The sequence below is a fragment of the Capsicum annuum genome, chromosome 4, assembly GCF_002878395.1.
Source record: "Capsicum annuum cultivar UCD-10X-F1 chromosome 4, UCD10Xv1.1, whole genome shotgun sequence".
Taxonomy (NCBI): domain Eukaryota; kingdom Viridiplantae; phylum Streptophyta; class Magnoliopsida; order Solanales; family Solanaceae; genus Capsicum; species Capsicum annuum.
Genome location: NC_061114.1, coordinates 226957431 through 226971025, shown reverse-complemented (window position 1 = coordinate 226971025; position 13595 = coordinate 226957431). Strand labels below are relative to the sequence as shown.

Below are 13595 nucleotides of genomic sequence, written 5' to 3'. Positions count from 1 at the left end.
ATGGCAGTTCTTGAAAACGTCACATTTACGAAGCTCATTAATAAATTAAACATTCCCCCAAATCATATAAAAATATCAAATTAACATCGATCCAAAGTCGATGTGGTTAACATAATATGAAAATGCAGTCATCGATTCTCCTGAGTGGTCATAAATTATTGTGAAAAAAATAAGAATTATAAAAATACTTCTATTTTTGTTATGCTTCTAATACTGTCCAAGCCTGACTGAGAAAGAGTTATGGGACTTAATACTAATACTTGGTAGTCATCAATCAATTCGTTTTTGCTCCTGATTCTTAACGCATTCTAATTAACATGGTGTAGTTTAAAATTATGACTAAAGGTTGAAGAATAATTAATTAATTCAGACTTACCAATAAGGAGTTGTGGTGGGTTGATAAGTATTCTTTTATCTTTAATTAAAAAGTGGGTTTGAGCTCCTTGAGTACAAAGTCGCCTTTATTAGAGAGAGGTTTACCTCACATTAATGTGGGATTTCCCGATACGAATCCGAATTTAGCCGAACTCCATAGCGTATATCAGACAAGAGGGAAACCAAATAAAAAATCATTCTTTTTCTAAGAATTTGGACACGCGGAGTCCACACAAGGGTGGCTCTACCCTTTCAGGAAAAAGCGGTTACCTTAGGCCCCCAAATTTAAGGAGCCTCATTTTTTTTTAATAATAATAGATTACATGTTTTTAAAAAATATTAAATACTATTATTAGAAAAAATAAACTTTTATATAAAAGGAATTTAGAAGGAGTTTGATATATCTAGTTCAGAGTATTATGTCTCAAGAAATTAATGCATTGACAATATTATTAATTAAAAAAGATTATTAAAGAAATTGATTATATAATTTTAAAAGTAGACTTTATAAAATAATTATTTTTTCTTAAAAATTTAAGACCTTCGTTCGATTTTGGCCTTAGACCATGAATTTACTTGAGCCGCCCCTGAGTCCACACATGTTGAATTAGGACTCTGCTAAGTGGTAAGAAGAAAGACGGGTCAATTTACTATTCCCTCCCTCTCAATATTACTTGTCCCTTAGTAAATTATCCCTTGTATGAAATTTCTTAGTTTCTTAATGAGCTAAAACAACAATCAAAATTAGACGGAGGAAATATTATTTAATCGCGGTTAATTAATTAATGTGCATTTTAATTTTAATTCAACTTATCACTTGCAGCAGTTGAAGTCCAAGTAGGACAATGCTACTACGCATGAGCTTTCTTTTTTGAAACAAATTTAATATTATGTGTCAATCTTTTTTAAAAGAAAAAAAAATAATTAAACCACACAATTAAAATTGAAATGATACCATTTAATAATGAACTTGGAGTTGCAGTCAAATATCATATTAGAATTAAAATTTTGTTCAAATATTATAAACAAATAGTAGTAACTTCAAATCCAAAAGACTTCTAAATTTTAGGAGTCATAGGTGTCTATGATTTATTTATTTTTTCTTTCTCTAAAAAAATTAATACAAGGAAGCCTGTTTTGTATTAAATAAAAAATAAAGCAAAAGTCTTAAAAAACTATAAAAGAAAAAAAAAAACGTACAATATCTACTTGTAGTACTTTATTGTTTTTGAAATTCATAGTTTATTGGGTGGGGATGAGGGAATATAAATCTACCATATTTAGATAATTTGAAAAGGTTTTACACTTGCATAAATTGAGAATCCTTCTACAATAATACAATAGCATCTTCAATGAGCATTTATTTTTGATGTTAGATCATTTTTTATTGTTTGCTTTAGAATTATTTTTAACGTTAGAAATATTTTTGTAATATTTAATGGGCTTTAATGGAAGTATGTAGCTAATAAATAGTAGACATGTAACCATGTTGTACCTGCCCATCTTTCAATACATCTAATGACACTTGAATATATAGTACTACTCCAAGTAGGAGAAGAGTCCTCCTTTTATGAATCAGCTAACAAGGCCCCTTTAATTTCTGTTTCCGAGTTCAACTAGAACTAGGATATAGATAGATAGATAGATAGATAGATAGATAGATGTTGCATGGACATTGATATACCATTGTTGATCAAGATGGCGGCGGATCAGAGGGACGAAGTGGAAGCAGACATTGAAGCAGCAGCATGTTGTGTTTACATAGACAAGGGTGATGGGGCTGGTCGAACTTGTGATATCTACAGGTCTATCTGCAATAACTGCTGGTATTACAGCTTTTTCCGTCTACTCAATTGTGAAGCATCCGGATGTGTCCTCTTATGTCATATATCCTATTCTCGTCGGTTTATGTACATTCATGGCCTTTTGGTGCATGATCTTGGACTTCCCCTGGCTAGCTGCTGCAACCAACACAGAGATGGCTCAAGTACATCCGTGGCCTAATAACAACGAACTCCAACGGAGGAGGTAGCATTCTAGATTTATTATCAAACTTGTAATTATTCTTTGCTTATGTTGGTGAGGACGTAGGGGGGAAAGTCAACTATTATCAACTGAATAACATCATCGATGATACTTTACTTCTTAACATGCTTAGCTTGTTCATGCTAATGCTCAGTATGCTCATAATAATATTTACATGTTTAGAAGAATAATTTGAACCTCTTCTAGTTAAGTAAAACCTAACAAAACAGCATTAAGTTAGAAGTTTTATTCCTACTCATTAATTAACGATAATAATATTTCTAGCCTAACCATACGAATAAAATTCATTTATTCTCATTAATTAAGTGGAAAGATCGACTTTTTTTCATGTATATGAAATCCAGAATTCAAAAACACATAAATGAACAACTTAACATATAAATATTTTACGACAATAATAAACAGTTAACTCTGCCTAATTTTTTCTTATTAATCATCCTTCAATAACTCGTAAATACATACTTATTAGATACATACTTGTTTAATAAATAAAATTTTCAATTAACTCTCCGACAATTCTTCCTAATTTCAACCTTCAACTTAGTCATAGGATTAATAATATTTCCCATTTTCACCATAGACTTAGCAAATTGATGAAAAAAGATCGCCTCATTTTCAGCATAACTCTTCACCAATTCTTTAGTCTTTTTCACATTTCCAGTAAAAACACACTTCATCAGAATTCAAAAGACTTTTGCCCCATGGCAATAATTTGAAATATGTGTTGTCAAATCTAACTGGCGATGCAATATCTAGAGGAGAAATATTATTGTCTCCACCACTTGTTGGACAAATTGATTTTAAGTCATTGTAATAAGTTTTCTCAAGAGTAGCATCTGGTAAATTGTCACCTTTTTTATTGTATAGCCTTTGCCTAAATGATACACATCTTGCCATCCCTATGGTGTGCCCTCCTGTTTAACATATGGGGTTAGAAAAAAAAAAAATTAGCATATTGCACTTCCCAATATGGTCCACCACTCTACTCCAACCATAATAAGTAACATTCTTATTAGTAAAAATCCTTATCAACTACTAGTATGTCACTAGTGTTGTTATCGAGGTAGAATTCAGTTATTTTAATGTGAAAAGAAAATTATGTGATTTTGTTATTGTTATAATAAGTAAATTCAGTTACAATATATGAGAGTAACCCGAGAAGTTTAGCTTCAAGACTAAAAATGATTTGCAATCTATGTTTTTTAGACTTTCAAAAATGTCGTCATATTTGTATAAGATCCTCCAAAAATGCATTAACTTTGAAGGATCCATACGCACATGTCGGCAAACCCTTCATAAATGTTGTGGCACTCGTGTAATGTCCTCCAAGAATGCACGAGCTTTGGAGGATCCGACATACACACGTTGCTCAGATTTTCGAAAATATTGTTGCGTCCGTATAAGATCTTCCAGACATACATCAACTTTAAAGGATTCATGACCACACATTCATCGACATTTTTAAAGAGTCCGAGCAACATAGGTTGCAAACGTTGTCATGCATTTATTTTGAGATGAAATGAGAAAGAAAATTAGGAGCTTAGATGCTTACTAGGACGACAGAGTCTCGAGCAGCAAGTGCTAGAGTATCAGCACAAGAGACGGTGTGAGGACAAACTTGTTCTAATTTTGCTTTGATTTCATCAATTACTTCAAATCCCCTTAGAGGATTCTTGTTTGGTCCTGCTTCCTTTTCACTTTTGAATGCACTATTTTTATCCAATAATATGGCTGCATCACACCCCTATAACACAAGGAAAAAATGAAATTATTAAACCTGATTTATAGAGGGAAAAAGGTCCAAATTTACTCATCTTAAACATCTCAATTTACCATTCATTATATATGTTTTGGAATTATTTATAGCAAAAATAACATAAACGTATACCTTAATTTATCACATTTACACAAATCTCATTCTCACAAAGTAATTATAAAAATCTCAATTAATTATGTATCTTCGTAAGATGTATCGGGAGCTAATTATGTATCTCGACAAATGCAAAATTGAAAAAAATATTTCGAGAGCTGATTATGTATCTCGACAAACCCAAAATCGAGATTTTCAATAATTATACAAAATACAAAAATTTTCTATAACCAATTACGCTTCAAACTGTCAGATTTATGTCTTTGTCTTTATTTATAACCTAATCATTTACAACTCATCATGTATTTTGTCTTTGACCTTAATGGAGCTTTAGTGTGGAGTTGATGAAATTTAGTGTCAAAATACTTAATGAAAAAGGTCAAAATTCACACCTAGTTTTTTTGACTAAGGTTTAAATTACTCTGTATACGTCAAATTGGAGCTCCATTACACTAGTTAAAAAAAGTGACTTTTCGATGGAATTTGTGAGAAATTGGCGTGTTAGAAATGTGATAAAATCTAATATTTTTCATGGTATCTTAAATTCACGTTTTTTTAGTAGAGATTAGCATTAGGAGAAAATATGAGACGAATTGCTAACAATAAGGATAGGATATGAATTGACTCCAAAATATAACAGAGTATAAGAAAATGTGTATAAAAGCTTATACCTGGACAAAGCAGTCATGGAAGTGAAGTCTTAGGAAAGAAGCAGCCATTCTTGGATCTTCAGCAATTGCCTCTTCCAAAACAGACATTACAATTTCATTTGCTTGAGGACATGAGAATTGGTACAATTCTGGAAAAAGACCACCATAATTGGAACTGGAAACAAGAAAAGCTTGGAACATTGCACAAGACAAAAAGAAAATTACTAGTCCAGGAGAAGCCATATTAATTAATTGGTGATTTAGAAATTAAAAAATCAAATTCTTGTATGATAAATTTAATTGTAAATGCATGGGAATATTTATAGGGAGTTCATGTGACCAAATCAACGAACTAGTCATCTGTTACCAAATCCTCTAATAATAGTAAGTCACATTAATTTTCATAGTAGTCAACTCATTTTTTCACAAACCTTATAGGAAATAATGTTTCTTTTATTAAGTGTTTGAGAGAATCTTGGAGCAATGATAAAGTTGTCTTCATGTGACCTATAAGTCACTAATTAGAGCCGTGGAAGCAACCACTAATGCTAGCTTGTATTAGGCGTTTGGGTAGGTTGTCTACGTCACACCCTACTAACGTGCCTTGGCTATTTCTTTGTGTAGGTAGTCTACGTCACACCTCTTGGGATGCGCCTTACTAACGCGGAATTCTTTGTGCACCGGACATTTATTAAGTGTTTCTGGTTTGAGTTGTAGTTCTACCTGCTCCAATGAACAAAATAAGGAACAACAATACGTCAACCTCGTTTAGAGTTTGAGCAACTTTTGAACTTTTCTTGTCTTGGCTATTTCTTCAAAAAGTTGCAATTGCAACTGATTGCTTAAATAATCTGTCGTCCGTAATGATGAAATAGAAAAAGCAAACAAATTTGGATAAATTTTATAGGATCTTGCTAATCTCACATGATTATTTACGAAATACGTAATTAGTTACTAATGCTTTGGTCTATTTGGAAAACTCAGTACCAAACCAGTGATTTATCACATAAACTAACGGCTTGTTTACTGTTTTGAATAGTACTCCACAACCATATTTGGAAGTTGATTTTCATATTGCTTTACGCCAACCAAAAGAGAAAGAAATTTGATCTTCAAATGTAACTTATAAGTTAGTAAAATTCAGTAGCTTTGACTCTAACAACTCTATATTTGTATTAAAAATTTCACTTAATATTTACAAATAATTTATTCATAACCCATTAAGCGAAACGAATTTGATTAATTCAGAAAACACTGAGATAATTTGAAATCGAAATAAGAATGTTATTACTCTCTAAGGGGTTGCTTGGTGCGCAGACTAAATTATCATGGGATTACGATCACAGGATTAAATTATCCCACATGGTAGATGGTATATCCACGATTAAGCTAGGATATCCCACCTTAACTGCGTACCAAACAACCCCTAAATAGAGTGTCATGCTTATCTAATGCCATTTGACACTTCAGGTGGCTGAAAACATGAGAGTGAGCTTTCAAAAGGCAACAATCAGTAGGTCAAAAAGAAAACTGTCGTTTGATTTAAGCTCATCTCTTACTAAACATTATACAAAATAAAAATAGTGAATAAACTAACATATAAATCTCTGACATGACAAAAAGACTCCCAGAAGAAACATGAGCTAAAGTTAATGTAACATGACTTTGGACAAACAAGAAAGCTACTACAAATTAAATACTCTTGCTAATAAAACTCAACATTCTCATACAACTCACAAAGGCGAACCAGGTCAAACTGCCCCTTTATCACTCAATCAACTAAGTAGGAATATTTGGTCAATTCGTACATACAATGGGGTGAAGGAATAGTCTTACAAAGTAGTTACATGTGACGAGATATTTCTATGTACAGAATGAGCAGTTGGTGAGAACAGAAGTACAAATAATGTACACGAGTCAGGCACAAACTCCTTGGAACGAGCATGCCCACTTTTTCTTCAGTCAACGGACTGCTGATGTGAGGATAGATGACTTCTAGTGATTCTTGTTTACTACAGTGAAGCATATTCGTCGGAAGCCACAGTCTGGAGATTCTTATGTTGGGAGTTTCACATGCAATCTACATAAGCTTCAATCTGTGTTGGCCATAATCATGTGCTTGTGTCGTCACCCTTCAAGAATATGTATTTTGGTGACTCGAAGCAATTATGATACACACATTTGCCTCATCGGAGTTAGAAGCCTTGCGAATCGAAGGGGAACATGTGCTCTCACCAGGGTTCCTGTCTCGGTGTATTCCTATAAAACCATAACAAAAATGAAGGATGAAAATTTTATCTTTATAATCTGGGATAGTAGGCAATGTTAGTACCATTTTTAAAAATTTACCACCACAACATACCCAGTGTATTTCCACAAAGTGGGGTCTGGGGAGGGTAAAGTGTATGCAGTCCATACCAGTCCATACCACTACCTTAGATGAAGTAAAAATTTACCATTTTTTAAAAATTATCTCCATATTGTTTAAACCAACGCAGGACTGAAAGCAGAAATGGATGTCTTTCTCATGTAGTTCATGACTATTGGACATTGCCAGACAAATCCTCCAATTCTTAACCAAAATTCTAGAGCTCATATTGTAGAACACTATGGAGTGACTTCATGGTTATACAAACTAGCTTGGTATTGAACAAGGACACTTTCAAACTTCATTTAAGTGACTAGAGATCTACTTAGAGAACAGCTTTGGGACTGAGGGACGGAGTCATAACTTTCACATCCATTAAAGTTTAGACAGGTGAAAAGGAGAGAGTGAGGGGTTATATGCATCAATGGGGAAGGACAAATGGGAATGACTAGTACTTTCAAATTACTAAGAGTATACGGCTTACAGTTTTCTCAACCATTCCAACTTGATGTATCGTACTGAGGAGTTCCCCTTTATCAAATGGAATCAAAGCTTCCACCCATACCATTGCATCCTGCCAAAAAGAAAAGCTCTACCATCACAACCTAACCTTTCCTAAAAATATTGATTATCCCCGAACTAGGCACAAATGTATCTGCTTTTTCTTTTTTTTGAGAAAATAAAACAAGCCATATACACCTTTAGTCTATTCTGGATTTTGTTGCAGAATTCATCCAACCCTTCACCAGTTAAAGCAGAAACACAAACCACATTGTTTCTCCTCTTGGCTTCCAACTTGATTTTTTCAGGATCTCCAGCTTTATCAACCTGTCAAAAGATAATTATCTGATTACGTATTACTTTCAGCTTCAGAAGTCGGGATGATCACATACCAACAATCTTTATCAGCAAGCGGATATCTATTGTGCTAAATGGGAAAAGCAAGGGAAGATATACCAGTTTTAGTTTATGCACGCACACGAGATGCTTATCTATGCCACACATTGAAACCTAGACAATCTTGTTTAGCTAGAAAAACTATATTTTTTCAATGTGCGCCGAGGTCAGTGAGGAAAGGACAAACAAGGCATGTGTTAAGAGGAAGAAAGAAATTTAAAAGTAAAATAACAAATCTTGTACTGTAAGCATCATTAAACAGCAGTCCATAGACAATAAACCATCAACATTCAAAATCAACAGGGACTGGTATAACAAGAAAGGCTTGCAGGCACACCACAAGAATTTAGCAAAAAAGATCATGAACAGCTGGAGGAAGAACAAACCAATAAAAAACAAGATGGCTTAGGATTCAAGAAGTAGAGTGCTCGCTGCAAATAAACGTATTCAAACTAAATAATATGCAACGACAATACCTTGTTCCACAGCATCAACTTTGGAATTGATGATGTATCCAGTTCTGAAAGAACTTTCTCCACAGCTTCCATCTGTTGCTCTGCTAGTGGGTGACTAAACAAGATGGCAAACAAAGATAAGGAGCTTATGTTGAACGTTGCATTGAAAACTCACTCCATCAAATGGATCAACTTTACCTTATGTCCACCACATGCACTAAAATTGAAGACTCGGCGATTTCTTCGAGCGTTGCCCTAAAGGCTGCAACCTATTGCAAGAAGAATCATATAAAAGACCAATTCCATTATATCTTAACTTATTTAATGAGCCTACGTTGAAACTTGTCTTTAGCAGGAAGATGTAAAAGATGAGCTATTTAATCTGCATGCGAAGTTGCAAAGGTATTTACCAGAGTTGTCGGTAATTTTTGGATGAAGCCAACAGTATCCGTAAGCAGAAACTCCTTCCCATTCTTCATCTGGATCAGAAGAGTTTACAACAAGCACAATACATTACAACTATACATATAACTAAGTATACTTATAATGCAGATATAATCCAGATGCGCATAATTTTCAACCAACTGCCAATGAGGAATTTATGTGCTTGAAAAGGGCACTGAATATAAGAAACATGCAAGCAATGAGTTGAGCTGTCATGAGGATTAATCCTCACTCATTATCCTCACCTGCACCCTTCTTGTAGTAGGATCAAGTGTAGCAAATAATCGGTCCTCTGCAAGAACATCAGCCCCAGTCAACCGGTTGAGAAGTGTACTTTTTCCGGCATTTGTGTATCCAACCTAAAGCAATAAGCACTTATGTATCAATTATCCATGCTCTTGAGCATGGTTTACAAACACTCTATAGAAGACAAATTCCATACCAAAGATACAACAGGGACAGGTACAGAGACCCGACGATTCCTGTACTGTTTTCGATGCTTCCGAACAGATTCTAGCTCTTTTTTAAGTACACCAATCTGCAAAGGTTATAGTAAAATCTGAAGTTAGTCATAGAAAGGTGCAAAAGCAACCCAAAAAATGTATCCCAGATTTACACATTATTAACGCAAAACAAAGAGTAGAGAACTCCAAAAACAAATGGAATAACAAACTATGACAAACGTGGATTATAAATAAGAGGAAAGAGAAGGTTCATCTACTTTTCCGGGTAATTACCAATACTAGTCAGGAGCTCTTACAGAGGAAAGGAAATCATGACTGACTGATTTAATCTTGAAAGCAGGGTCATCACCAAGAGACCTGACGCAACTAAGCCAAGGCAGTTCACTAGTCATAGAGGTCTCATTAACTTTTGGCATGGTCAGATAAGCCACAAGAAGGAAAAGTAATACCGAGAGCTCAGTTCAGCATTAACACACAGGTTTGCAAAGAAAAGACTAAAGGACTAGATCTGTTCCAATTAAAGTTTCGGCAGTGCATCAGTGAGCTTTTACGATCTCATCTCAATAAAATTTGGTGCTGTGGTGCTTGCCGGGAAACATTTTTCTGTTGAAATTTGGAAGAGGCCAAAAGCATGCCATAGAAAGGCCACTAGAATACACAAAACCAGTAACACACTGAAAGCTATCACAGGCAAAAGTTTAGAGAACCAATGATCAAAATATTACTCACTACAATACAACCTCTACAATCGGCCAGAAAATTAACAAACATAGAGGGTTAAGATCTAGTTCTAGTTTGATCTAGACTGGACCACAAGTTACTTACCAATACAGACATACATAATTTATGATGAATAAGTGAAAATTGCTTACTTGAGTACGTAAAATTCTCTTGTCTACTTCGATTTGTTTTTCACCCATACCCTTGACCTGTCCTCCAGCTTGACGCTCAAGGTGAGTCCACATACGGGTTAGCCGTGGTAATTGGTACTCCATTTGTGCCAACGATACCTGAAGAAAATCATCTGGTTATGCAAAAGTGCAAAAACTTTCAGGATGCAATACAAATAATAAAAGTGGACTAGCCTGTAAAGATGCTTCACGGGTAGCTGCGCGCTGGTTGAAAATATCCAGAATGAGAGCAGTGCGATCGCACACTCTAACATCTCCACCAAAAGCCTTCTCCAAATTACGCAATTGTCTAAAAAGAGCACCATAAAACAATCAGCCTATATGGATTGCCCACAAGTACCAGAGTGGATTAAAAAACCGCATAAGACTGAAAGTATTGAAGGAACAAAAGTAAAATACAAAATACAAATCAGAACATTCCAGAATTTAACAGCTATGTCCTTGGCAAGAATAATACTCATGTAATGGGCAAAATTTTGCTGAGAAATACCCTGGTGAAAGTTCATCATCAAATATCACAGTCTCAACATCAAATGCACGGATCGCACTTTTGATTTCTGAAACTTTTCCAGATCCTATGTAAGTCCTCGGATTAGGAGAAGATAACCTAGAAGAAATGAACGTGTAAGCTGCATATATATAAATAAAAGTTGAAATTCAAAAGAAATTTAACTGGAAAAGAAATAATGTATTCTCTTGCATCTAGACAGTACCATCCCTGTAAATGCAAAAGAATAAATAAATGAGATGATGTGGAAAACATGTTCTATGATTATACAACCCAGGTCCCACGTCATAACCAAGGTAATCATATTTTCGTGACAATTCGAAGTTTAGCAGCTGTAAGACGACATGTCTATGCAGTTAAAGTGAGCTCTAAGATTAGTGGACCTATAAACTGTTTACATTTTGATCTACATAGAATTATTCTGACCAGGACTTATGAAGCTAAGGTTACACAAACCATCACTTGTGTATCAGAAGTGACTATAGTACCAGTACTTACTTCTGATATGTCGAATCAACAACCAGTAGTCCAGCAGTATCAGCCAGCTGAGCCAATTCCTTGAGTGATTCCTCTATACCGAATGAATCTTCTGTATCACCTTTGCACGCAACACCCACTAGGTAGGCTTTCTCTTCAAAAACCTAAAGCAGCAGATAATTGAGTTAAAGAATAGAGAGACAGAGTACAAGAAAATTTGGTTGTCATTGCCAAAACTGTGTTTCAATTGGAAAATCAACAAAAGGAACCAAGAAAATTATATGCTATATCAAAAAGATTTGAACTTGGAACCTCAAGGTGAATTTGAACCCCCTAAACCATTGATCCAACCTCTAGTCTTGTGTCAGGGGATTCAAAATCTATATTTTGCCCGGGGGGTGCGGATGAACATCCACTCCGCCTCCTACATCCGCCACTGCATGCATCATTTCTTTCACTTAATTTTCATAAATATGTCATGATTAATTTTGCTCATAATGTAAAATTTAAAAATGAAAATCTGTTAATGCTTATTCACCTACACTTATAGTACACACAAAAGATTAGCACCATTTATGTTTGTATAATTATTATAACAAACTTCAAATATTAGAATAAAACACTTCAAAATTTTTGTATACATAGAAATTAAAAACAATAAAGAAACATAGCACCCCTTGGTTATTGATTAATTCTCACCTAGAGTTTAAATTAAGTATTGGGTGTATGCATAGAGTTGCTGATAAACTTTTTTCTATGTAAACACTATTTGCTCAGCGAATTCAAGTTATTATCATACAAAGCAAAGGAAATAGCAAATAAAATTAATACTTCAACCTGCTAGAATTTGGTCCTACAAAATATACGATTATATGAAGAATTAAACAAAAACTAGCCGCCAAATATGCGATATACATAATCCATGTATAGTATGTGTATAATCGTGTATAACGAGTATATATAGACTGGAAAAGGCAAACAGTAAATTTGCTAGGCTATTCCTGTAAAGATCCCAAAAGGTAATTCCTTTACTCAGAAAAATGTAAAAATACAAAATTTGAAAAAATGAACTCACCTGTCCACCATTGTGTAGCTTGAACCTACGAGCATTTTCATCATCCTCATCCAATTTTCCCTTATTTTCACTTTTTCCTATCCAATTTTGGCCTTTTTCTTCATCCACATCACTAGCAACTCCATTTTCTACTTCATTTACCTCAGTTTCCGATATATTGGTACGTTCTACATATGTTAAGTCTAGGACCTAGGATATTTTCGTACGTTCTACTATGTTTAGGCTTTATTACTTTTTAAAATTCCGTGTCACGTTGAAATTCAGACAAACAAATTGAAACGGAGTGACGAATACTTTACTCAGAAAAATGTAAAAATACAAAATTTGAAAAAATAAACTCACCTCTCTACCATTACGTAGCTTGAACCTACTAGCGTTTTCATCATCCTCATCAACTTTTCCCTTCTTCTCACTTTTTCCTATCCAATTTTGACCTTTCTCTTCATCCACAACGCTATCAACGCCATCTTCAACTTCATCAACCTCAGATTCCGGTACTATTTCCTGTTCAATCACCGATAAGCTTTCGTTCGGCGATAGAACTCCGATTTCTTCTCCGACGGCTTTAATGCAATTACGGTAAGTGTAGTTTGTTTGGATTATTCGGGTTAAGGAAACGGGTCGGGTACGGGTTTGAATCCATCGGGAGTCGGAGTCCGGAAAGAGAATGGATGGTTTCAAATTGGAGCAGAAGCATAAACTCATTATTGAAAGGGGAGCGAAAATGATTTTTTTGGTTTGCGGATATTATGTATTTTCAGCTTTTTAATATCTTCAGTTGTAAATTTGTTCTGTTATCTGGTATTATAAATAGTGACAGAAATGATTATTAAATATGTAACTAATAATCTTTCAAAAATAAGAAAAATTATAGAACAAACATATAATACTCCCTCCATATCAATTTACGTGATATCTAAAAAGACAATAATATATTTTTAAATTTAAAAGTAATTTAATTTAAGTCTTGTTTAATTATTATTGAGAAAATTTATATTTCTTAAATATCATGCCTAGTGAACTGAGTTTACATAAATTAAAATGGAGTGATTAAT

At 34.2% G+C, this 13595-nt stretch overlaps 2 protein-coding genes across 2 annotated transcripts; both read right to left on the bottom strand.

Moving 5' to 3' along the window:
* Positions 1-1786: 1786 nt before the first annotated feature.
* On the bottom strand, positions 1787-5211 carry LOC107869409 (peroxidase 9). Its single transcript, XM_016715946.2, has 4 exons — positions 4963-5211; positions 3974-4165; positions 3273-3335; positions 1787-2336 (listed from the first exon to the last, which is right to left on the bottom strand). The coding sequence occupies exons 1-3, from the start codon at positions 5182-5184 to the stop codon at positions 3321-3323; spliced, it is 429 nt and encodes a 142-aa protein (XP_016571432.1). The 5' UTR covers positions 5185-5211; the 3' UTR covers positions 1787-2336; positions 3273-3320.
* Positions 5212-6624: 1413 nt separating this feature from the next.
* On the bottom strand, positions 6625-13394 carry LOC107866958 (GTPase HflX). The gene is made up of 13 exons (XM_016713024.2): positions 12883-13394; positions 11487-11629; positions 10971-11087; positions 10655-10769; positions 10442-10579; positions 9548-9643; positions 9351-9464; positions 9072-9140; positions 8860-8930; positions 8683-8776; positions 8009-8137; positions 7794-7883; positions 6625-7200 (listed from the first exon to the last, which is right to left on the bottom strand). The coding sequence occupies exons 1-13, from the start codon at positions 13243-13245 to the stop codon at positions 7108-7110; spliced, it is 1632 nt and encodes a 543-aa protein (XP_016568510.1). The 5' UTR covers positions 13246-13394; the 3' UTR covers positions 6625-7107.
* Between the last annotated feature and the right edge of the window lie 201 nt (positions 13395-13595).

Excerpts from the sequence above, each read along its gene's own strand:
- LOC107869409 (XM_016715946.2), bottom strand. The coding sequence starts at position 5,184 with ATGGCTTCTCCTGGACTAGTAATTTTCTTTTTGTCTTGTGCAATGTTC. Across the intron at positions 4,166-4,962 it reads TCCATGACTGCTTTGTCCAG|GGGTGTGATGCAGCCATATT; the intron begins GTATAAGCTTTT and ends CTTGTGTTATAG.
- LOC107866958 (XM_016713024.2), bottom strand. The coding sequence starts at position 13,245 with ATGAGTTTATGCTTCTGCTCCAATTTGAAACCATCCATTCTCTTTCCG. Across the intron at positions 9,141-9,350 it reads CTACTACAAGAAGGGTGCAG|ATGAAGAATGGGAAGGAGTT; the intron begins GTGAGGATAATG and ends CTTCTGATCCAG. Across the intron at positions 7,201-7,793 it reads TTGGAATGGTTGAGAAAACT|GAATACACCGAGACAGGAAC; the intron begins GTAAGCCGTATA and ends ATGGTTTTATAG.